We start from the raw sequence: 25092 nt of genomic DNA, 5'->3' as shown, positions 1-25092 counted from the left end.
GTCATAAATAGGCAATTAACACCCTCTCTGAGGCTAGTCAGACCACGTTCCTGCGGCATGAGGACCGCAGCAAAGGGTTGGCTCTTGTGGGTCTCATTTGCTCTCTTCAGTTCTCAACTGTGGCTTGAAACTGCAAAAATGAGTGGTAATTCAGGATGGCTGAAACCACAAAATTGTTCTCGATACATGCCTGCTGACACACTGCTAGCACAACAGAGGACCGTGCCACGAGGTAGGACGGGCTGACTGAAGACTTCACGCCATGGCAGACCCACGTTGGCTGGCAACCTGCGTGGTCTCAGGCGAAGGCACAGACAGGCATCAGACAGCTAGGCTGTGGGCCTGGCCTGGTCGTCAGTCATGTGTCTGTCTCCAGGACCCCTCTCTGTTTCCTGCTCCAGCCTCCCTGGGGCGCTCACTGGGCCTGCAGGCCCCATGCTGCTCAGCAAGGGCTTGGAGATGCTTCCCAGGAGGGTTCTCCTGACGTCTCTGATGAGGGAGCAGGAACAAGACAGGGAATGACAAAATCAAGCATCACCTTCCACTGCAACCTTTGCGGCTTTATAGGAAATAAAGGAGGGGCGCCACAGGCCCTTGTTTTCCAGATGCTTCCCAGCTGTCGAAAACTGATCAGATATGGCACAGCTGAGACAAGCTCTGGTACAACAAGCATTCAAAACCACAAAAGAACCTCCCGGGGCCCTGAACTGCAGCCCTCTCCAGTGGAGTTCAGAGTGGGGCACAGAGTTTCAGATGAACAAGGACAGGGAGGGACTCAATTCCACAGAGCAAGAAATGGCAGCCCAGGGCGGTTCTATGGATACTTGGAGAAACAAAGTGAATCAGAGTGATCCACTTCATTTCTTTTTCTTTTTTTGTGGTGCTTGGGATTGAACTCATGGCCTTGTGTATGAGAGGCACTGACTTCATTTCTACTAAGAAGAGATCAAGAAGAAACACAAAGTGAGGGCTGCAGGTCAGATAACAAGAAGGACTTATAGTCAGCACATACTAAACAGAATAGTTTAGAAGAAGTTACCACCTTGAGGAATTAGGATAATTGATGCTATGCTCAGTGAAGTCTATGCTGTGGGTGATTTGGAAACTGATAACAAGATTAATCCTTTGGCGGATCCTGTTGGTCTCACCCTCGAAATGTTTCTTGAGGTCTTAATACAAGTCACCATGTCCACTGCCACCTCCCTGGTCTAGCCCACCATCATGTTTGCCAACAGCCCCTACCCAGCCTCCTTGCTGCCCTAAGGTCCCTCAGTCCATGCTGCTTATCTCCACCTGAAGGAGTTTTCTGGGGATGCTGTTGCTCCCCTGATTCAAATCCCCAAATGCTTCTACCCTGCACTCAGAATAGAAGCCAAACGTCTCTTGAGGAACCCACCAAGAAGGCCCACCATGCCCCTCACTCCCTGTGCTCCAGCTACACACTCCTTCCAGTGCTTTCCCAACTAACCTCTGCATGTGAACTTTTGCCTGGGACATGGCCCTCCCCTGGCAGGCTCTGGGATGGCCTTCAGGCTCAGTCAAGAGCCCCTCCTCCACGAGGCAGCCCACCTACCCTGCCCTGGCTGCTGTCTGTCCCTGACTCGTTTCCCTCTAGCACTGATTCCATGTACTCTCAGAACACTCTGGAATCCTAGCCTCTTTTGGACAGTTACCAGGGGCCAGAGACACCTGCAAGTAGACAGAGCACACAGGTTCCTGGTCATTAACTGTGCTACCAAACATAAGCAGCACTTACGGGAATCCAAACAGGGACATAGAACTGGGCTTTAACAACCCACACACTGGAGATATCCAGTCCCTGGGCCACTACAGAGTTCACTGGGCCAGGCATGAGCCCAACCTTGCTGTGGGCCCTGCCCCAGACTGCTGATTCAGACTCTATGGGGTGAGACCCCAGAATGGGGTCCTGGCTTCCCAGGTGACTCTGACGTCCATGTCTGTACCTGGGCAGCTGTGCATATGGTCAGAAGTCCAAGGCTCAGAGAGCAGGGCAACTGACTCAGTCACAATACACACAGAGGCAAGGCCAGGTCTCCACCCCAAGTCTTCTGACTCCAGATGCAACTCTGTTCCAATGACAGGCCACACTGTGCCTCCCTTATACTATGTTAGGCACAATGCTGGTCTCAGAGGTGGAGAATAGGCTCAGACCCAGCCCTGTAACTCCCAACTCAGCTGGGCCTTTGGATAAGCCACAAGAGCCTCTGGGCTCTAAGCCCTTCTCTGGGAAACACAGACTTTCAGAGCTGTACAGACAGGGAGTTCCTGAGGTGAGCAGCAATTACACCTGAAGAGGCAGTTCCCCTGGCGAATTTCTCTCCTTGGTCCTAAAACATGACTCCCAATACGGCAGCTAACATAAACTCAGCACTTAACCTGGGCAAACGGCCCTGAGCTCCAAGTGCTTTACACAAATAGATGTACCCAATGTGATGACAAAAGGCACTGCCACCCTTCCTTATGGAAAGGGAAACCAAGGCACCGAGAGGTGACACAAATTGCCTAGAGTGAGGAATGAACTAGCCACCCCAGAGACAGGGCTCCAGCACGAGGCCCCCTTGCCACACTGCCCTCTGTTCCCTCGTTGTCCCAGCCCACACACTCTGCTTCTCCTTAGCAGCCTGGGAATAACATGAGGGTTTCTCTGAATGCTTCTCTGTGAGCCCCTGGAACTCAGCCAATCAAAGAGGTAAGGGCCAGCTGGCCCACAGGCCCTTCCTACACTGGCTTTCCCAAAGCAGGACTGGCGATGCCCCCCAGAGGTGATGCCTCCTGGCTGGGAAGGCTCTGTTCTCCCTCCTGCCCACAGATTTAGCCTCCGAAAACAGGGCCTTCTAGGATCTCCCAGGCCTCAGTGCCAGCTCCGCTTCAGAGCAGGGCCTACTTGGCAAGCCACAAATGCATGAGCACCTACAGGGAGCCTCAGGGGCTCTCACCTGGGCAACTGTCTTAGGAATCAAGAGTACCTGCTCCAGAGAGCTTCAGATCCCAAGGTCACCTCACACCTCCTAAACAGGCTCTGTTCAGCATGGCTCAACTGAGGTATGGAAAATCACCAAGTGGTGTGAACACCGCCTCCCTGGCACAACCCCAGCTGAACTCCTTCTATTTTTCTCTTCCCCAGGAGATCAAAGCTATTATGTCAACACTGGGCCCCAATCAAAGTGACCTTAAGCAGACTATTTATGCAACCTGGGGATGGTAACTGGGAATAGCAAGAAGCAATCCAGGTATCTGAGGAAGGGTTCCCTCAAAGTACCAGAATCCCTCTGAGTCCTACAGTACCACTAATGCATTGGCCTCAAAGGAAAAGACAGCCGAGGGATAGAGCTCCCCAGCCAGCCCACTCTACAGGGGGCGATCCTGGTTCACCAAGGCAGCAGGCCCCACAGACTGCCTGGAAAGGCTGTGTTAGGGGAACAGCCAAGGAGCCACATGAAAGGAGAAGGGCTGAGGCTTCAGCTTTCTTTGTTGATCAAAGTCATGATCTTCAGGTGTCAACCATATGCCTGAGGTGGATCCATGCCACAGGACTCCTCCCTATGTCCTTGAGAAAAAAACCTGTTTTCCCATTTTAAAGACATGGACATGAACGGTTAGAGGTTAAGTGACGGCCTAAGCGTACACAGTTCAAAGATGACAGGATCAGGACAGTGCCAATCTACCTGATTGCAAAGTTCTCAATTCACACCACCACCACATGCTCTGTGTCCCAAGAGTGTCAATTGCCAGAAAATGCCAGCTGGGCAGTCCTTGCCTAGCCAAAGCATGATAGCAGGAGCAATGGACCTGGGGTGGAGAGGCCCAGGTTCCAGTCTTCCAGGGCTCCTGACTAATGGTGTGGCTCTGGAGGCCTCATCCTCAAGTGAGGGGAGAAACCAGAGCAAAGACGCAGCAGAGGACACTCAGCCATTCACCAATCAGCAGCGGCTTCCAAGATGGCCTCCTCCAAGGTCACCTGAGAACTCTGATGGGTAATCCTGCCAAGAGCACAGAAGGAGGGAGCTGGCCAGGTTGCCCCTGCCCATACCATCAACTCTGAGAGCCCAGGTCTTGCAGGTGCTCGCTCTCCATCTGTGCAAGTCCATCTTCACTGCTTCAGAGTCTAAGCACCTACTTCCATGTGCTACAGAGATTTTTGCCTTTATTTTTCCTAAGTGCTTCTTTCATTCCAACTGGAATTCTAGGCTTTTCCACACCTACCTCTCTGAGCAGATCTTCATGTGTGTCTGCATTCCATGTTGTAAAGAGTGATCCAGCTCAGCTCCTCTCCCTGCCATCAGCACAGTTTCCTTTCCTGGCAGGAAGCAGGGTAGGGTGCAAGCAGCAGGCAATCAAAACAGGTGAAGGGACAGCCACTGGCTGGGAAGGCCACAAAGGCTCAGGCCAGCCAGGCCTACAGCCCAGGGACTTGGCCAAGGAAAAGCACAGCTGGCCTGCAGCTGCAGGGGCTGCCAGTGGTGTGAAGGGCTGCATCTCACTGTGACTAAAGAGGTCCTCCATCCCTTGTTAGGGATGGTGAGTGAAGGATGGCCAAAGGGAGCTTCACCCAGTGATGCTCCTGCCCAGAGAGAGCTATAAGTCATCGATAAACTTCCACATAACCCTCTGCTGACGGCCACAGTACCTCTTTAACCAGGGGAGCCCTGGTGGCCCCATCAACCTGGCTCTCCTGTATTCACAGGCCCCCCAACCCCCAGCAGCTTCCTGGAGAGGTGCTGCCACACTAGTTTCCTCATGCTCCTTTCCTACCCCAAACTACCCTAGCCAGCTTTCACGGGTCCCTCAAACATCTGCTAACACAACAGTTGCTGCCTGTTCTGAGGCCTCCTCGGGGAAGGTCGGGATGCATGTGTGGGCAGCTGCGATCAATCAAACCTCTGTCTCAGTATCCTGACCCTTTCCGACGAAGGTCCTGCTTCTGTTTGAAGCACTGTTGAAAAATGCAATTTGTTGCTCTTTCAAGCTGACCAGCTTGGAGTTAAAAATATGGCAAGAACTGTGGCATTCAATGGGTAATCTTATTAACTGTTGCTTTTTCTGTAATCTTTGCTCACACACATGATCCACATCTGAATGGCCAGGCAGAGCTCAAGCCTTGCCAGGAGACAACCAATGCTTGTGGTCAGACCAGGTCTCAAGGAAGCAGTAACTAACAGATCACCAAAAGCCCTGCTGATAAACTCTTCTGCTCAGCCCCGCCTTGCCCTCCAGGGCAACACCCTTTGTTGTACAAAGGGGAGGCTGTGGCTTCACATGAATTCTGAGCAGAAGGGTCTCAGAAGACCACATAAGGACAGCCATGTGAGGAGGGCAGCAGGACCAGACCTGTCTGGGACAGGAGCACAAGACCCCCTGGGCTGCCTCTGTGGAGCCAAGCAGCCTCACTGTAAACACGGGGAGGGCAGACATTTCTGGACCAGGGCCTAGCATCGTCTCCCCCTCTGGGGCGCTCCTCATTTAGTCCGCTCCCTCACTCAGGGTCCAGATAGCCAGGGCACCTGCAGCTTCATTTGGTATCACAGCCCACAATCTAGACAGTGGGGTCTTAAGAGCATCTAAGCAGAGACAATCTGAAAACAATGTCTCCACCCCCACCACTGCACCTCATCCTCACTGCTGAAAGACAAGGGTTCCACTACTGTTAATGACAGCTGTACCCAAAAGATACAGCTGGGAAGGGGGTGGCCGGTGGCTCCTGTGATACTTCCACCCAGCTTCAAGGGTCGATAAACAGATGAGAACACAGCCAACTTCCTCCAGTAGGGGAAGATCTGATGCTATCGCCATTCTATAATCTTTGGCTCTTAACACAGAGTTCATGGCAGACTGGGCTGGGCAGGGCTGCGGGCAGGGATGTGGCCAGCAGGCCTTCTTCCATTTACCAAAGAAAGAAGATGAGACAAAGGGACGTTGAACAAGAAGTAGGAAGTGACAAGGACAGGAGGAAAGGTGAAAAAAGGGAGTTCTTATGATAGTCTTAGTGCACTTCCCAGAACCCATCCTCGGTCTCAATTCTGCCTCTTGAGTGGCCATAGTCCCACCTTCCCCCATTCAGGCCTGTGGTGTGATGGGGATAATATGCATCTGTGAGCCCTCATCCTGTGTCAGCCAATGCACTGTGTGTGTATGTGTGCACACAGAGCTGCACACACATGCACCAACACAGATACACATACCTACACAAACAGATCAAGACACACACCCACAGAGGTACAGATACACATGTGCACAATGCACTCACGTACATAAACACATCCCACAAATATAGAAGTTCCCTTGTTCCTCCCACAGTCCTCTGTTGGTGGTGGCTATGGTGTCTGCTGCACAGTGATGTCAAACAATTTGTCCAGGGCTCCTGCCTCCAGTCCCTCTTCTAGAGGCCTTCTGGTTCATCAATGTTCCTTCTACATGCAAATCCTAAAGTGAAGACCATGTCTGAAAGGGCCCTGGCAGGCCTAGGAAGCATAAGAGCCCCTGTTTCCCAAGAAAGGCTGGAATGGACAAGCCCTGAGGTCACACCTGCTTCTACCAGAGTCTACACCCAGGACACTGGCTCCTGCCAAACCCAGCTACGATGCATTTGAATGCAAGGCAGGCTCTCAGCACTCTCTGCCTCCATTGCCGTCTGATTGTTGGGTCTCTCCCTGGCCCCATTTCTACCAGCAGATTGGGATGGGGGGGGGGGGGGCTCTAGCTCTTGCTACCACTCTGGCCACTCCTTTTTTTTTTTTTTTTAATTTAGACCTTTATTTTATTTATTTATATGTGGTGCTAAGAATCAAAATCAGCTCCACCACTGAGCTACAACCCCGGCCCCTGGCCACTCTTAAGTGCTAGTAGGAAGCCCCCATCCTCATATGCCCTCAGGTTGCTCTGGGTCCCAAGGCCTGGGCTTCAGTCAGCTCCTCTGGGGAGCTGGGGTTTCTTTATCAGAATGCCCAGCTGCTCCAAAGGCCTAACTGAAAAGGTACTCTGCACCTTTTATCTGAAATGTTCATGCACCTGGTTCCAGAAGCCACATGCAAAGGGGCTCCTTCACAAGAATGCTCAAGTGAAACAAAGGTATAAACCAAGATCAAAGACTTGTGACAGAGTCTCTGGGCGAGCTTAAAGAAGCATGGCTGGCTCCACGCCTGGGTACAAGCCCCTCTCCCACCGGCACAAACCCTACCTACCATCTGGAACTTGCAAATATTGCGGGCAGCCCTGCACACAGAGGCTAGGGTCTTTGGGCAACTGGCTCAACCTTAGCCACTCTCCGGCAATGTGCAGGTCCCCAGGGAAAATCCCGCTCATTAGGTACCCAAGCCCAGGGTCCAACACTGTCCTGGCTCAGTCCAAAGTTCTTTTCAAACACCTAAGAATTGCCCTAGGCCTGGTTTTCAGGGCCTCTTGGAAAAACAAGGCCTAACTCCTGGGGCTATAAATCCCCCAATGGGGGACTGAAAACAGGCAGAGCACAGAGCCCAGTGGAGGAAGGGCTGGCAGGGTCACATGCCAGGCAGAGATGGTTCAGGCTCCACAAGCTCCATCCCCAGCACTCTGGTCACAGGCCGCTAGGCACACACCCCTCCAAGGAGCCCCTCTCAACCTCTCCTGTGCTCCGTCCTACCCAGGACTTGCTGCAGAGCAGGTGGCCAAGGACAGATGGGCTGAACCAGGGCAGGTTCCTCGGGCACCAGGGTGCACTCCTGGATCTTAGAGGCCCACCTGGAGCAGATGAAGCAACCTATATACCGGGGCACCGGCCCACCAAGCCATGCATTTTAAAATGGTTTCTACCCAAGTGAGGCTGGAAAGTGTCTCCAGTGATGTCAGCGGTGTTACTCCAATCTGTAGCTAGTAAAATGTAATAACACGTGTAAACTGTTCTTATTACCTCTCCAGCTCATTAGCTAATAATAATAATAAAAAAAAAGCTTAGCTTTAAAAATTTAACTGAGGCTGTGTATTGAACCCAGAACTCAGGGTTCTGGGCATCCTTCAGAAGTCACTCAAAGCTGTCACCTATTCAGCCTTTTTACCTATTTAAATTTCTCTGGAGAAGGAAACTTCCTCATGGTATTCAATGCAAGTGCTCAATCCTGGTCCAGTGAGATGAGTCCAAATGTCTACTACATAGCAAGGAGAGAGGGCATGTCCAGAGTCAAGAGGAAAGACATGAAAGCTGGATCAAGGGGACAGTAGTTTTGCCTTACACTCCTCCAGCCTCTTTCCCAAGTGGGCCCAAGGACACAGGAAAGACATGGGAATGTCATCAACTCGCCCTCCAGCTATCTCAGCCAGGGCCCAGAGTCTAGCCTGACTCTAGACTGGATGGACCTGCACCTCCTCTTTCATGGGGCACCTCTAAGCTGGGAGGGGGATTAATGGGGAGAGAAGGAAACTCCATGAACAGAAACTGCAGCATCTTTCCAAAGCAGAAGGAAGCCCATCTGGGATGATAGTAATAGGCATTGAAGGGGATCGGCTGTGCCCACCTGGGACAGAACAGGCACCACCAGTCTGCCACCCTGGATCTGGCCACAGTGCTGCAGAAGCAAGACCAATGCCACTGAGAACACCCTTACCAGCAAACAGGCCTTGTTCACCTTAAACCAAGCAGTGATCAGTGTTTCTCTACGTAAGACCAGAATCAGTGGCAACAGAGCAAGAGGGCACCTCCTGAGTGACCCCAAGCAGCAGGGCACGTTCCGTCCACCACATCCACCCATCCTAGAGCCAACAGTCAGACCAAGGACCAACCCATCTGTATCCCGGGCCTCACTGACCAGCTGGCATCCTTGGGCTTCCCAGGCAAGAACCAAATACAGTCAACTCTGAACTCAGGGACTGTCCTGACAATGGGGGATTAACTCCAAGTTCACCTCATTCAAATCAGTACCCAAGATCAGTGTTGGCACAAGGCAGGGCCCAAAATAAAGAGGGCAAAATCCAAGGGATAGAGGCACTTGGCCAGAGGCTTCTCCTATAGCAAACAATGAGAATCGTTACAGAGACGGCACAGAGGACAGTGGTCATCGTTTCTTAGCAGTCTAACATTTTGCAGTTTAATCAAAGAAACGAGCTACCTCCTACTCCCCACGAGCTACCTCCTACTCCCCACCTTGCTCCTAAAACCATTATCCACTGCCTGGATCAGCATAATCCTAGAGACACTGAATGTAGTGTGTCTCCGGTGGCTGCAGGGGTGGTTCCAAGAGGGCTGCCTGGAGGTCTGGGAGGGGATCTCACAGTCCTCACATTGGACTGCCTGCTGACGCCGCCTTTCGCCATCTGTCTGCTCTTGTACCCACTAGCACTGCGCACCACAGGGAAAGAGCGTGTCTCATTTTAAATGGAAAGAAATGGACACTTTTAAAAAATGAACTTGAATTCATCTTCTTTAAACAGGATTTTAAAGACAAGGGAATTAACCCACTCCTGGGCACTTCTGAAAGTGGCACTGTGCACTTGGCTGGAACAGACTAGAACCAACAGAGGCTCCATCCACTGAGCACCAAGTGCTTCTGCAGCCCCCTTCAGGCCCCTGTGGCACCTACCTGTGCCATCTTGGCAAGGTCTAGGGAAGGCCTCTGCTCCTGCACTTCTTCAGGGCGCCGCCGTTTTACACCAACCTTCTTGTCATTAAGGACACATGGCTGGGAGCGGCTGCGGGCGAGCCCACTGGAGCGTCTCGCCAGCTCTGGTGTTGAGGCAGGTGTGCTGTTGGCTGAGGGTGGACAGTATTCCGCGAAGGAAAACTGCTCATGTGAGCAGGAGAGGGACCGCTGCAGGTCTAGCCGGCCCCCTCCTGTGGGGTGCAGGTCGGGGGTCCAGGTGTCACCTGCCTGTCCACAGGAGGCCAAGCCTGGTGCCACTTGGCAGGGTTGTCCCCCAAAGCGGTGGTGCAATACCGCCTGGTGGCAGGGTGAGGAAAGCCCATTGGCCCGGGCAGGGAGGCTAAAGCTGGAGCTCCTCTGCATGGTGCTGATGCCGTTGGAGTAGCGCTGGACGCTGCCCCCGCTGTAGCACCGTCTCTTCTCCACAGGTGTCCAGACTTTGGACCCCAAGGGCCGCCATGACGTCCGGCAGCTGGACATCTCATCAGAAAAGGACAGTGACCGGCATTGGCGCTTGCTGGGAGGTGCTGAGGGGCTCCCGTTGTGGTCACTGATGCTGAGGTCTTTGATCAGGCTGGTCACTGCACAGGCAGTCACAGCCTCCTGATGCCACAGTGTGCCGTCCTGACACTTTTCAGGCAGGCATTCCCAGATGCTGGCGCTCGGCTGGTCAACCTGAAGAGGGCACTTCCTGTCCAGGTCTCGCCATCTGTCATTTTCTGGTGCATAAATGACAAAGAAAAAACAGGATTTGAGAGGCCTTCACACCAGCTCTCTCTTCCTATACACCAACAGCCTATTTTCCACATGGGAGTCAGAAGGCCCTTAAAAAAACCTCCAGTTCAACCTCATTTCTCAGATGAGAAACTGAGGCTGAGACAGTGGAAGCGAGTGTCAGCATGCTGGGCTAGAAGCAGAGTGTGGCCTAGGATTCAGACACAGCCGGCGTTTCTGAGAGGCCTTTTTCCCACCATACTGCACTGTCTCTCGGGAAAATGCAAGCTGTTTTTCACTCCAAGTTCTTTCTCTTCTTACAAGCAGGAAATGTCTTGCTCTGTACCCTGCCCTGGCTGGGGGTAGACTCAGGGCAATGTATCTACTAAGTCCCTATTCAGTTCTCTATTGCTCTTAGGACAGGACTGGATGCCCTGGCAGAAGACCATGACCAAAGTCAAAACTTCCGGCACTTCAGATGGTCAACATTAAAAGGGGGTTGGGGTGCTGCTAGGTTAGTTCATCCGAATTGTATCTTTAAAGCCCTTGCTAAAAACAGAAACTGAATTTATTACTGATTTATGTCCCCTCCATCAAAATGCTCAACAACATCAACAACAGCTACCAATCACAGCGTGTTCTGTGTGCACAGCGTGTTCTGTGTGTTCACTTGATTCGTTCCTGAAACTGAGGATATTTAAAGCAATTAAAATCTGTAAGAGCAAATCTTGGGCTGCACAGACTTCAGGGTTCAATTTAAATTTACACATTCGGATCTCTACTTAAATGCATGAATAAATAAGCTAACCCTGCTATAAAATGCTGAATTTGCACTTGAACTTTTATTTTATTGAAATATTCAAGTTTTTCTACTATAAAATCAAGCATATGCTGGGAATTTTAGGAGATGCAAAGATAAATTTGACATAGTCCCTGTATTCAGGCTTAGAGTACAAAAGCAGAATTAAGAAATTAATTTCAAATGTCAAATTCCTATGCTTTCAGGAATCAACATATTAGTACTTCCTATCTTTTCTAACCTGCGTATATTTATAAATTTTGTCAATAATGAATGGCTTCAGTCAGGCACACAGCACAAGGGTAGAAATAAAACCTGAAATGATGCTCAGCAGGTATTTAAATGCATTCGCTGTTTCGCAGAGGGGATCAGTCACTGAGCATCCACCCTGGGTAAGAGCCGCACTGCACCTTGTGTGCAGGGACCACCGTGGCCCAGATGGGAAGACTGAGGCTCGGGGGAGTTTGGTATCTGGCCCAGGTCTACAACTGACAAATGACATGATACAGAGCCCATGGTCTCTTCACTTCACTAGTGTGCTGAAGGGAAGCACAAGTGAGCCTGACACCAGCCCTGCCTCGGGAGCTTCAGATCAGGAAAGCTGTGCTACAGGTCTAGAAAACTGATTTAACCCACACACGACACATGCTCCAGCAGCAAGGACTATGAGCATTACTCCTTTACTCACTGCCACTTCTCAAAGAGTACCAAGAGACAGGTCCCAAACAAACATCACAATTAGCAGCTACCATGCTGGTTTCAAGGGGGATGAACAATGCAACCCAAGGGCAAGTCCAGGAGCCACAGGAAAAGCTACATCAGGGCTAAGTGCAATGCTTCTTCCTTTCAGGCACCTGCCACATTACAGACACAAGCCTGAGGAGCTGGGACCCTAGACAGGGGACACAAGGAGAAACCTATCCATGAAGGATCTCAGATGGTGAAAACACAGGAAAGAAATCTTCTGTAAGCCAGGTGAGAACAAAGCAGAACTGTGGCTAAACATCCAATTCACTCATCCCAGTATCTTCCCAGATCTTGACCATAGCAAGTGCAATACCTGTTTCTTCAGCTGCATTTGATAAATAACTTCCAAACACAAACATTACAAGTAAATATCTTTTTATTCAAATATATCTTCGCTCTTCATGAAATGCATTCCCCTGGAATATTCACCAGTCTTTTAAAAGTTTCAATTTGACATTAGTCAGCAGGTCAAAGTTAATTAAAATAATAAAGTAAAATTAGAAGAAATATAAACTAACATGGGCTAAGTCTTGACCATATGTTAAGAAGGAAAAAAGTTGTTCTAAGAAAAAGGGGAGACCTATGTGTGGTAATGTTCATCAGAATGACTTAGTGACAGCAAAATGATAAATATAATTAAAAGTCCTACTGTAGAGGGCTGGTTAAGTGAATTGTCAAGGAATAACACAGAGTGTGAAAAGCAGTTTCAAGGCTATTTAAGGGCATGGGGAAATGCTAGCAGTGTGATGCTAAGAGGCAGCAACAGGACATAAGCTGGGCACAATGGCGCACACCTGTAGTCCCAGCTACCATGGGGCTGAGGCAGGAGGATCACAAGTTTGAGGACAGCCTTGGCAACTTTGTGAGACTCTGTCACAAAATAAAAAAGGGCTGGGGGTGTAGCTCAGTGGAAGAGAACTTGCCAAATTGTGCAAGGCTAAATTCAATCCCCAGTAAAACACAGACAGATAGACAGACACACACACACACATACACACACACACATACACACACACACACACACAAGCAGAATATAAGACTGTTTGATTTCTCTTTAGTAAAATATGTACTATGTTATACATGAAGAAGAAAATAAACCAAAATGTTAATAGTTGATGGGTCAATGTTTGCTTGATTGATATTTTATTATTTTTGTTTTTCTACAATTTTCAAATCTTCTGAGAACTGTGTTAGCCAGTATGTGAAAGCTCTTACCATTAAGTCCACTGGTGCTGAGTTCTGCCTTAATTCAGGAAGTGAAGCACGGCCAGCACCAGAGCCAGGGCCAGGGCCTAACCCTTGTCCTCCTCTGCATTTGTTCCTTTGGGTTTACAGAAGTTGCTGGCCACCAACTTCTCTTTGGGGGCAAGGTACTATGGTGCCACATGGGCCAGGAACATGGTGGATTGAGAAAGGAACCACTGGGCCCAGCCACAGCACAGTGAGGGCCTCAAGACGGTTACATGGGCCGGTACTTAGGCGCCTACGGCACCTGCCAGATTGTGTCTTGACCAGACCTCAAAAAACCCATGAAATGAGAAGAGACTGATCCCATCCTCTGAGGATGACACTTTCTATTCCATTTTTGTTACACTGGCCTGGAATTTTCCCCATCTTAAGGGAAATCACGAGAAGGGAGGAGTTGGGAGACACATAAATGTGAACCTGGCACTTCTCTCAACTGGCAGTGCATTCCCTCCCATGGCTGCCTTGTGATGGTGGCACTTTTTAACTGGATCCCTCAGGGACTCCCAACTACAGTTCCACTTCCTCACTGGCTCTAGAGAATTTCCTGCGGCCTCCACCTCTGTGGTCTGGCCTCTTGGCAATTGTCCATTATTGCCTCTTGGGATGCAGACATTTCAGCCTGGCATGCAGGCCTGACCACTATTTCCCCAGCACACCCTTCACCCCAGACACCAAACTTCTTATGACACTGGAAGTCAGACCAGAATCATGTAGAGTCAAAATGACCCTTGAAAGTTCCCAATCAGCCCTCAAATCATACCTCTCCTGGTTTAGGATAAATAACCCTGGAGAGTGACCCTCACACGCCAGCAATTCGCTATGAAACTAAAAGGTTTCACAACTGAGACTGCAGGAATGAACATAGGTGAATCTGAACGCAGAGGCTGCGAGTCCAATCAACAGGGACTTGAGGCTGACAACAAGCCCCCAGTGGGTCTTGGGGTTGAATGGTGAACTCTACTGCATCCTGCTTGCAAACAGTAACTGATATGACCTAAATATGTAAGAGTTCTTCGTTGTAGGGAAGAATCACGTAGAGTCAGTTCTCATCTCAGTCCACTGGTTCTGTGGGAGCACAATGTGACCATGGTCACAGTCTTCCCCCAGACTTCAGCTCTTTAATGCCTTCATACTTTCAAAACAGCTTGGAATGTTCTTCTGACTTTATCTTCCTTCCACTAAGAGAACCTCTGATTCTTCAATTTAAGAATCAAAACCTCCTCCTCCACATGACCAAAGAACCAAAACCTCCTCCTCCACATGACCCCCTGTGCAACCACAGCAATTTGCCTAGATTTCCAATTATATGTCGCATGAGCTTTAATCATCTGCTTACATGTCTACCACTCTCCACCAGCTCCAGAGCACAGCCCAGCATGGCTCCCAGCGCACAGCACTGAGTGGGGCCCACAGCATGGTGAGGGGAGTGATGGAAGGAATGGGTGACAAAATCCAAAGGAGGCTACAGGGGTTCACTAGGTCTTGCTTATCATTTTTCCTTGACACAAGTGACCCTTCCTTGGCCAGGCAGGTCCAACCTGGGCCTGCTGAACTCTCCCCTGCATCTGGGCCACAGATGGCTACATGTGAAGCAGCCAGGAGACTGGTTAGTGGAGTTATATCTAAAATTCTTTGAAAATGCAAAGAACTGCTACTGTGTATCAACACCAGCCGGGTGGCCACTTGTCCTGTCTGCAGTGTAGATAATATTGTAATTGTCTCTATCTTTATCACCTTGAGAAGTACAATATGAGAAAGTAGAAACAATCAATGCTATGTTTAGCCCTGTGTTGCCCCCCTTCACTCAGGGAACAGAAAGCAATTTGTTGGGTCAGGTCATCAGACAAAAGAAACAGGAACAGAAGCAAATATTTAATGGCACGCTACCCCCCACTAGTCCCCAATATCACACTTCGCAAGGGAAAAGGGCTTCGGTAGGGCTCTGAGAAGACCCATGAGGTGCCCGGCCCCTCCACTCAATATTACTTCTACACAAACAACCCTAATTCTTTAAAATCGACAAGTTGTGGACCTGGGGAGGTCACTTTGTGTGGTGTAAAGGGGCATGGCCTTTGGTTCAAACTTCAGTGCTTCAAGCTCCTTAATCTCTCAGAACTGCTGTGTGAAGAAAATAAGGGCCCAGTACAGGTCCTGGAATAGGCTCTCAAAAACGGTGGCCATCATTACACTAATTTCAGTAAGCCAATACCAGAAAATTTGGGTTTTTTTTTTTTTTTTTTTTTTTTTTGGTGGGGGCAGGGAGGTCTGGGCGTTGAATTCAGCATGGCTTCACCACTGAGCTACATACCCGGCCCCTTAATTTTTTATTTTGATGAGGGCCTTGCTAAGTTCTGAGTCTGGCTTTCAACTTGCAATCCTCCTGCCCTAGCCTCCTGAGGTGCTAGATTACAGGTGTGCTCCACTGCGTTCCAGCCTGGAAAACATTCTTATGTTTGGGGCTTAGCTCTTCTGCAGTCAGGTATCAATCTTTGTAGACTTAGGCTGGAAACAGCATCTATATTCTCTACACAACCAAACTGTGGTTTCTGGACCAAGTGCAGGATCATCCCCAGGGAGGGGGATTGTTTGTTAAAATGCAGCTTACTGGGCTCCATCCCTGACTTGTAAATCAATATCTCTTTGGGTAGGAATCTGCATTTTAATTAGCTCTTTGGGTTACTTTAATATAAAAATGCTGAGAACCACTGCTCCAGACTTCAGGCTGCACAGCAGAACAGCAGCACAGTCAGACCACCAACCAGACTCAGGGTACTTCTGCAGGGTCGATGATTCCAGTTCCCAAAAATTCGGACTCAACATCTTTGAAAGTTGATGTTTCTGTTTTGCTTTTGGTTTGGTTGATTATAGGAAGTACAGCCATAGAGAAGCTCACTTAGGAGGCTCATATTGCATAGGCTGGTAGGGCCCTTCCAGGCTTCAAGTTGCAGAGCTCTAAACAGACAACCACTGGTAGGGGCCTAAGAGGTAACTAACTCCTGTGAATAGGAAGTATCTGAAGCCACCACCATCTCCCCAGAGGTCACACTATGGCCCAAAGCTTCACAAGGAGCTCTCCATTCACCTCGAGCCCGATACCAAGGTACCACCAGAGCAGGGCACAGTGCAACAGCACCCAGCTTGAGCGTGGGCACCAGCTGGTCACTCCATGCCATCTCTATTACTTTAGCCTTCAGGGGTACCCAAAGCTTTTTGAAATCCCCAGAGAGCTCCCTTCACAAATCTAAAATTATGCACGAGAGTACACGTGTTCCATACAGCCTAACACGCTGCCTACAAATAAGGGGGCCAGCCATGCAGCCACCCTGAGGCCCAGTCCTTTTTTCAGATGAACTAGGTGACCAAGGACTCTTCCAAAGCTGATACCCGAGGACTAAGCTTCAAGTTTCTGACTTCTGTCTGCGCTGCAAGGCACCACAGTATCAAATGCCCACACACATGGAGACAAGGACTCCAATCCCAAAGTCACAGTCATAAGGATCTGGTCCTGCCAACCCTTGACCAAGGAGGGCAGAAGGTCCTTGGTGCACAGAGCTAGAGCTCAAAGAAAGAAAAACACTCAAAGCAACACAAATGGCATTTGACCTCGAATGTTCTTGTTTCCATTTCTGCCCTTAAACTCAAAGGGAAATTCCCAGGGGCCCAGATTCTTGGGGGACTATAAGCCTTATTATGTTCAAAAGATAGAAGAATTTGATAACTCTGGAGATCTCTGTACTGTTTTAGACAGTCCATTAAAATGACATAACCACAGCAAAATGTGGTCTCTAGAAAAGGTTAAGCACCTTAAGTGTACAACCAAGAGGCAAGATTTTAGTAGCCTCTGAGGCCCAGGGAGCAGCCTCTCACCAGATCACCCAGCTTGGTTTCCAGATTTTGCACCTGTCCACCTGGGCTGTAAAGACCTCTTCCTACTCTAGGGCTGCCCTATTCGAGCCTGGTCTTGGCTACAAGGACTCTGCCTGAGGCAACTTTGCTAAAGTGACCTTATGCAAGACGTGGAAGGACAAGAAGGGCAAAACGTGATAGTGCCCACTATGGTGTCATCTGTTTTTTTAATGGACTTCAGAGCTCATGTCCCACTGGAGGTCTTCTTTGTGTCACCAGAATAGAGACTCAACTCAGAGCTGTGTTGGGAGGAAAGGTTCCTGGGTTTTCCCCAGCCTGACTGCAGCCTCTCATCCTTCCAGCTCTCCTGTAATGGACAACAAAATGGTAGCTGTGTCTTGAGTTCAGGGACAGTGACATAAGACACCCAGCTCCTCATATGAGGGACGAGGGACACTCCACTGGGACTCCATGTAGGAAAGCAGGAAGACTGGCCTGCAGGACTCTGAAAGAAGCCAAAGAAGCTGCTAAGGACAAAGATAGGGGTTCAGAATGGTTCCCAGAGCCCTCCCTCACCTGCACAGCAGGGATGGCCCATCGCAGCTACCACAACTTGTGGGAAGTTTTTGCACTTGCAAAATGGGACCCAGTGAGATTGCCAAGGTGTAAAAAACAAACAAGATTGGGAGCTGGGAGTATGGGCCTCAGCCTCTCCAACCAAGGCTCTGTGACAGACCTTTCAGCTCTGGCAGGGACCTTCTCCTTCATCCCCCAGGAGTATTCATAAATGTGTAGGCAACAGCTAGCATTCACCATGGCAACAAAAACTCTGAAGGAATGGAAAGGTCAGTCTGGTGCATGGCTCTGGAGTCCTCCCTGGATGTGGATGTGCAGAGAGCTTATGAAATGGGCAGCTGCACACAGCAAGGCGGGTGCTTTACACTGCCAGGGGCACTGGCAGTGGGAAGAGCTCTTTGGGAAACTGTCAATAATGGCATATTAGCTGTCCATTAACTAGTACCCCTAGTACTAACTAATAACTGGGCTCCTGCTGAGGCTGGGAAAGAGCATGAGTGTGTGACCCGAGCACATTACTCATCTCTAGAGTTGTCAGCAATCCCTCTTTACTGGTGAGAAAACCAAGTTTCAGAGCAGTGTCAAGTCTCCCCCACAGACATACAACTAGCAAACCAGAGCTCAGACTTAAACCTAACCTGCAATCCCAAGGCCATGCTCTTGAGTTAGGTCAGGCTGTCTACCTTGACATCCTTCTCCATGGAGGGTGCAGCACCCAAAGGCAGCCTGCAGTAGCCACTGCCTATCCTCTGGCATTATCGTGGTCCTCCCACCCAACGTCAGCCCAACCTGTATGACAAGGCAATCCAGAAGGACCCTTTCTCACTTGTCACTGTAAACAGCTAGCACACACCATCTCCATTTCATGTCTACTTCCATTCTGTAGTTTATTCCAGAAATACTTTCTGAAACTCATAAATGGTGCAAGGAAGAATTTAAAGCACCATATACAGACAAATCTTGGGCTATTCTAGAGATTTTAAAAGTCATACATAGATCACAATAAAGGTAAATTCAAAATAATTTTTAAAAAGTGATTTAAAAAAATCATACATATGCGAGCTAGGGCTGTAGCTCCGTGGCAAGAGCGCTTGCCTAGCATGTGTGAGGCACTGAGTTCAACCCTCAGCACCGCATACAAATAAAATTAGGGCATGCTGTCCATACACAATTACAAAAAAAAAAAAAAATTTTAATTGTACATATGCATGCTTGTATCTGGATGGCAAGTTTTCAGTGAGAACAAATCTCTTGCTGGCCTATGTTGAAATAAGTGGTTTCTAAGAGAAGGCCCTGGCCCAATGACCAAATTCAAAAGGGCAATCTCTGAAAGACAGAAAAGGCAGCAGAGACCAAAAGTGGGGCCTAAGCAGCTAATTTTGTTTCTGCTATTTTTCATTGTATTCCATTCATTTGATTGATTGTTCTAAGAAACCAAAACACTCAGCCTCTAAATGCCCGCTCCTGAACACAAGATGCAATCACATTCCACCGTCGATGATGAACAGCGGCAGAGTTAGACGATGGCAAGTTACCGAATCTCAAAGCAGAATCTCTGCATCCTACGTAGCTCAACACAGCCAACTGGTTTCCCCTGTAGAAATCCATCCAGAGAGTGCCCCCGGGGAGAGCCCTCTTATGTACAGAGGAGACTTTAACAGCCAAGTAATTAAACACTGAAGTAAGGGCTTATAATTAAAATGCTGACAAACCTAAGCCCAGGCGGCACAAGGAGGGGTGCTGTAATATTTTTACAATTCCTTTTTATACATAATGTATGATCCTTCTGCTCAAGTTTCCTCTATGTTCTTTGCCTGTGAAATCATTTACATTAATAAATAATTTATCACCATAACTCCTAAAGTAATTATGGGTTTCCAGCCAATTTTTTTTAGCATATGAATTGTTTTGTTCTCTGTCCATTGACTTGTATTTACAAGACTTTTCCTAGTGGCCTTTTTGAAATAATTGGCATTGCCTTCGCTTTCTCACATTTTACGTGATTTCCAGGTCTTCTCCTCGCCTGAGTGGCGAGGAAAATGGAATGTGTGGTGTCCATTGTCCCTGCAACACAGAACTCGTTTAATGGCTGCAATTAGCTGAGGGTGGTGAATGGAGGCTGCTCTCACCCCACTTGCCCTGTTTTACCGAATAAGATTAAACCGGTACACGTGTGACCCCCAGGCCAGCATAAAGCAGCAGCCCCCACTGCAAATGGCAGAGGATCTAGAGGGAGCAGCAACTGAAGCTCCGTGTGCAATCTCTGCCTCACCCAACCTAGTGGATTCCCTTCTCCGCACCCAGCAGGAGTCAATGTCAGAACAGGAGGGTGGCTTCCAGACTGGCCAGCTGATAAGAGGGTGGGCTGCACCCACAGAGCTGCCTCCTGGCCCAGGTTTCCTGTGTCAGGAGCACAGTCCATGGTCATGTAGGGCTCTTCCCCAGAGAAGCTATCTGCAAAGGAAATTTCAATTCAGCACAGAAGTTGGGCTGGGGATGACCTGAGGGGCGAGAAAGGAAACCAGAAAAACTTGGCCTTTGCTAGAAGGGACCTACAGTGATGGGGCAAGCCTGGCGCCCCAAAGGCCTCAGCCAGACACAGAGCAGGAAGGCAGGGCTGGGCTCCACTCTGCCCGGCTTCTCCCATTGGCACCTCACCCTGGCTTTGTTTCTCCCTTATTTTGGAAAAGCACAAAAACACTTCTCTGTACTAAGCCCCAAACTAGACTGGGGGACAAGGGTGGGGAGAGGCCTGGTATCCAGCTCGAAATCACAAAGCATGAAGTACTTGGGAGGAGGAGGGGAAAAAAAAAAAAAAAACCTGTTGCTTTGAACACTTGATTATGTTAGTAACGCACTTCATCTGGGTGGGAGCAGAGGAGGCCCAGCCACTCGGGAGGGGGCCTTCTAAGAAGCAGCAACAGTCATACTGCCAATGTAGTTGCTGGCATTTCCTTCAGAGCATTTATGGAACCCAGACTCATACTGGTTTTCAGCTAGGACCCTTACATGGGGTGAGGGGAAACCCCCAAGTCACAGGGCCAACAGTCCCCAGTCCTCATGGGAGAATTCCACTGATCAAGGCCCGCACTAGAGCCCTTTATCTCTGGGAGACTGGCTGGGGGTGGGTGATTATAATAATTTGGCACTTTATCTTTGCTCAGCATTGTCCAGCCCTGGAAGGGCCCAAAACCAGCTTAAAAAGTCTAGCCAGTCCCTTAGGGTGTTCTCTTCCCCGCCATTGAAAAGCAGCCCCACCCAAGATGAAATCTCACAACCGGGTGCACTCCTAGTCCTCACAGCAGGGTAGGGCCGCAACACCTGGACCCGCAGGTTAATGGGATGAAATAACCTGAGCTTTCACCAGCACAGGGGCCTGGGGGGCTCCTGACTGCTGACACCCACACCCAGCAGGTGCCAGAAAGTTCTGGAAGCAGAAGGAACCTAGTGGCACCTCTAGGGTGCTGCTGTCTCTTTGAATCCCTATGATTGGCCGAGGGGATGCCATGGGATAGGAAGACAGGGAGACATGCCTGTGGCTCTCAGGACTCCTTGGTCTTGCAAGCTGGGCCTGTGCTCTGGGGAATTCACTATTGCTCTTTCTCCTCCAGCAGGACAGCAATCTCGCTGCAGGTAGGTACAGACCCTAGTTTGCTCTACCCAGCACTAAGTGCCTGACATACGATAGGTACTCAATTATACCTACTAGAATAAACCACTGCAACCAACCATGGTAAGTGCAAAGCCTTGGTAATGCGCCATCACACAGGGCAGGGTCCCAAACACAGGAGGAGGCTGAGTCAGAGAAGGATGGTGCACTAGAGAGAGAGAGAGACGCAGAGCAGGATGCAGGCTTGCCCGCGACCCACCACCTGCACAGCCACCCCTGGTGCTCCCTGGACCGACAGGCAGTGCCTCAGCAACTGCCCTACAGAGCAGAGGCCCCAACACAGGAACAGAGCTCCTAAAGGGCTACTCTTCTAACAAGAATAGGGGGACATAGCCTGATACCTCCTGCAAGCCCTGGCCTCCCCAGGACAAAGCAGGCTGCAGGCAATCCAAGCGTCTGCCCACATGACTCCTTCCCCAGGCCTCTCTCCCTCAGTCTCTGGGCCTGAGAATCCACCCCTACAAGAGCAGCTCCCTCACCCCCTCTCCAGTGGAAACCACCATAGTCCCTCTGTTTAGACTTGGAGGCCTCTTCTCTGGAAGAGGGATCCTCAACTTAGGTCTCAGTCCCCTCTTGAACTACTACTCATGAAATGCTCCTACTATACTAATCTCTTTGCAAAACAATGTCACAGAGTCCTCACGACAAGCCTACAACATGGGTGCTATTGTGATTGCCATTTTGCAGACAAGGAAACTGAGGTTCAGAGAAGTTAAGAAGTTCAATGTGACAACTCAAACCTAACACTGCCTCCACCCCAGGAGAGTTCACCTTACTATGGTTCACACAGTTTAAAGCCCAGGGAAGCCTAAAGCACAAACAGCCTTGAATCAAGGCCACCATCCCAACTGTCCAGGTTAATAGTCTGGCTGTTTTAAGCTGAAGTCACAGGTTGGGAGTTGGGCGTGCTCAAGGATTCCTTCCCTCTCTCTTGGGCACACGGAAGGCGGCAACTCAGTCATGACACTGTCCCAGGAAAAGGAGAGACAGCAGGCTTGCAGGCCACATGCTGGGACACAGAGGGTTTGAAAACCGTTAACCACTAAGGAGGTATTCAATCATGTGGGGACAGGCCTCAAAAGTGTGTCACATAGCACTCCAAGGCAGGTGATCTCTGGTTCCATTTCCTCTGAGTGGTAGCATCAAAGAGGACCACCCAGCTCTCCCAGAGCTGTGGCATGTGACTTAGAAGGAAACGTCTCCTTCTCCCCCACCTGATTCAAGTCTGCCTCCAAGGGACCTCAGTTTCCTCCTACGTGAATAAGCACATCTTTGGAGTGGCGTACAAGAAGCTTGGTACAGCACCCCGCACAGTGCTCACCACAACAGACCCAGTGCTCCTCCACTCTCATGTCTCATCTACAGGAAATGCCTCAAAAGAAGGAAAAGGAAACACTGGGCACACAGGAAAGGGGCTGGGAAAGGAAGGCGAGGATGACTTGACCTGCTCCTCCCAAGACACCCAACCCTCAGCCTACAGTAAATAGTAAATGCCCACTGTCAAAGTCCAGTCTCTGAGCTGATGTGTCATCTGAAAGGACACCCCAGAGGGGGACAGGAGTGTCATGGAGAGAGAGCAAAAGTAAATACTCTGCCCAATCATCTGAAGCATCAAGAAATCCACATAACCGATACGGTCACCTGTTTGGTCCCTATCAGAAATAGCAAGTCACATGTGTATGGCAAGAGAGGACTGAGGTACCCCCTGTAGAAGGCAGACCGACAGCCCAAATCAAGAGCCGGAAAGAGGTCCCTTCCCTCTGGCCTCTCTGTTCCCCTCCTGGGAACTAGCTCCAAGGAATAATGTGAAAGACAAGACTCAGACACTTAGTCACTGTAATGACAACAGAAAATTCAAAAGCACCTTTACCCAGAAGCCACAGAAATTTTATTGTTAAGGACATTTTGATACATCCACACAATGCTGTACTGCAGACCATCGAAATACATGAAATGAATAGTTTTCATGCTGCAGAACTACCAAGTGGAAAAACAAATACAGTTTTATATAATTATATGTTCATCATAGACTCGTCTACGTTAAAAAAATGCAAAAAACAAGCATAAAAGTACCGACAGTTATCACTGGGAAATGGAGCTATACGAGATTTTTACTTTGTATGTTAGCTGTATCTCCTGAATGAAAAAAATCACCAAGAATTATAATAATCAGACAGAAACTCTCAATGTTAAGACTTGGACACGGTTTGTAAACCACAGCCCAGTTTCTGTCCCCTCAGTCACCCCAACAGCCCCCAGACCTTCCAGCACCACTGGGGATGGAAACACACTGAGGGTCCCCAGGGCTCTTCTGGGACTCATGTGCAGAAAGTGCTTTCAGCATCTCACCTGGCTGTGACAACCAGAGGAGGATGGCCCCTGGCCGTGCGGTTACTCACCCATAATTCCACAAGAGAAAAGGGTAGGTCCTTGACTCATCTTCTTTGGCGTGTGCTGAAAACAACCAGAAAAGCTATTCACTCTTTAAGTCATAAGAAGCGCGTTCACACATGACTCTGCACTGATCTCTTGCTAAAGTCACAATTAAAGGGAAAACTGCCTTTTGCCAGCGTCAGACTGGGGAAAGGAGAAAAGCGTTCCAAGAGACAACATTTGCACGGATCTGGACCTAGACTGTCCCACATCTCCAGCCAGGGATGGATCCATCTGACACGAGGGGATCTCCCCACATAAGTGATAAGGGGTTGGGGGTACAATGGTAAACAGTAGGACAAACTTCAGTACAGGGCTGGAAGAGATTGGGAGAGGCAGGGCCTCTCAGCATGGAAGAGCTGAGGGCCCTCTCCCACTGCCAGAACCCCCTTGGAGTCTTCCTGCCATGCTCAAAACCACTGGCCTTTGCTCCACAGGCCGCTCTGCAGCTACAGCACTACAGGCCCCCGTCATTCTCATTGGACTGGACCAGAAACTCACTGGTTCCATTTGGTCGCAACCTGAGAGCTATGGCTTTGAACTCCTGGCTGCTACATTTTCACAATGGCTTCCCCTTCCACTGTGAGCATCCTCCATCTTCCCTCACAGCCCACAGCTAGCTTCCACTGAACACTGATGGCTACTGTGGAGAACCGGCCAAGGAGGCCTGGAAGAGCCCATACCCCTGCACTCGCTCCATGACTACACGACAATCTGAGCATGAAATATTCTGGGAGCTCCTTGTGCTGACATTCAGGTGTTCCTGTTCTAGCTGCTGGTGAGGAAGAGTCCACCCAATCGGCACCTGAAGGAAGTCTGCCTCAAGTATTCCAAAGACTAGGGCTGGGGCTGGGGCTCAGTGGCAGAGCACTTGCCTAGCATGTGTGGTGCACTGGGTTTGATCCTCAGTACCACATAAAAATAAACAAATAAAATAAAGGCATTCTGTCCATCTACAGCTACAAAAAAATTTTTTTAAAAAGTATTCCAGGGCTGGGGATGTGGCTCAAGCGGTAGTGCGCTCGTCTGGCATGAGTGCGGCCCGGGTTCGAGCCTCAGCACCACATACAAACAAAGATGTTGTGTCTGCTGAAAACTAAAAAATAAATATTAAAAAAAATAAGTATTCCAAAAGACTAACTCCCTCTCTCCCTCATTAATTTGCCCAATAGACAGGAAGTGGCAATCATCTACGTGCAGGCTGTGCTAGGTGCTGACCTTGCCATGGTGTAAGCAGCTAATGGCCCCAGACAAATCACCTCCAACTCTGAGGGAAGCCCCCAAAACTTCCTCTCACACCCCCCATGACAAGAACAGGCAAGGCTTCTAGGCTGAGAAGTGGGCAGGAGCCCAGGGCCCAATCCTTGAAGTCCTGGAAGGAGGGTGAGGCTGACTAGGAACACCTGACTCACCCAGATAAGAGAGTGCTTGTC

At 49.5% G+C, this 25092-nt stretch overlaps 1 protein-coding gene across 1 annotated transcript in view; it reads right to left on the bottom strand.

Annotated features, from left to right (window-relative positions):
- Fam53b (family with sequence similarity 53 member B) overlaps positions 1-25092 on the bottom strand; it is a 79406-nt gene that overhangs the window by 46523 nt on the left and 7791 nt on the right. The window contains exons 2-3 of the mRNA XM_027930056.2: positions 23626-23680; positions 9567-10345 (exon numbers count right to left, since the gene is read on the bottom strand). Coding sequence (XP_027785857.2) covers positions 9567-10345; positions 23626-23680 — 834 coding nt within the window. The remainder of the gene's footprint in view (positions 1-9566; positions 10346-23625; positions 23681-25092) is intronic.

This window comes from Marmota flaviventris, chromosome 4 (assembly GCF_047511675.1).
Source record: "Marmota flaviventris isolate mMarFla1 chromosome 4, mMarFla1.hap1, whole genome shotgun sequence".
Classification (NCBI taxonomy): Eukaryota; Metazoa; Chordata; class Mammalia; order Rodentia; family Sciuridae; genus Marmota; species Marmota flaviventris.
The sequence above is the reverse complement of the archived record's forward strand: the minus strand, read 5'-3'. Positions and strand labels throughout refer to the sequence as shown.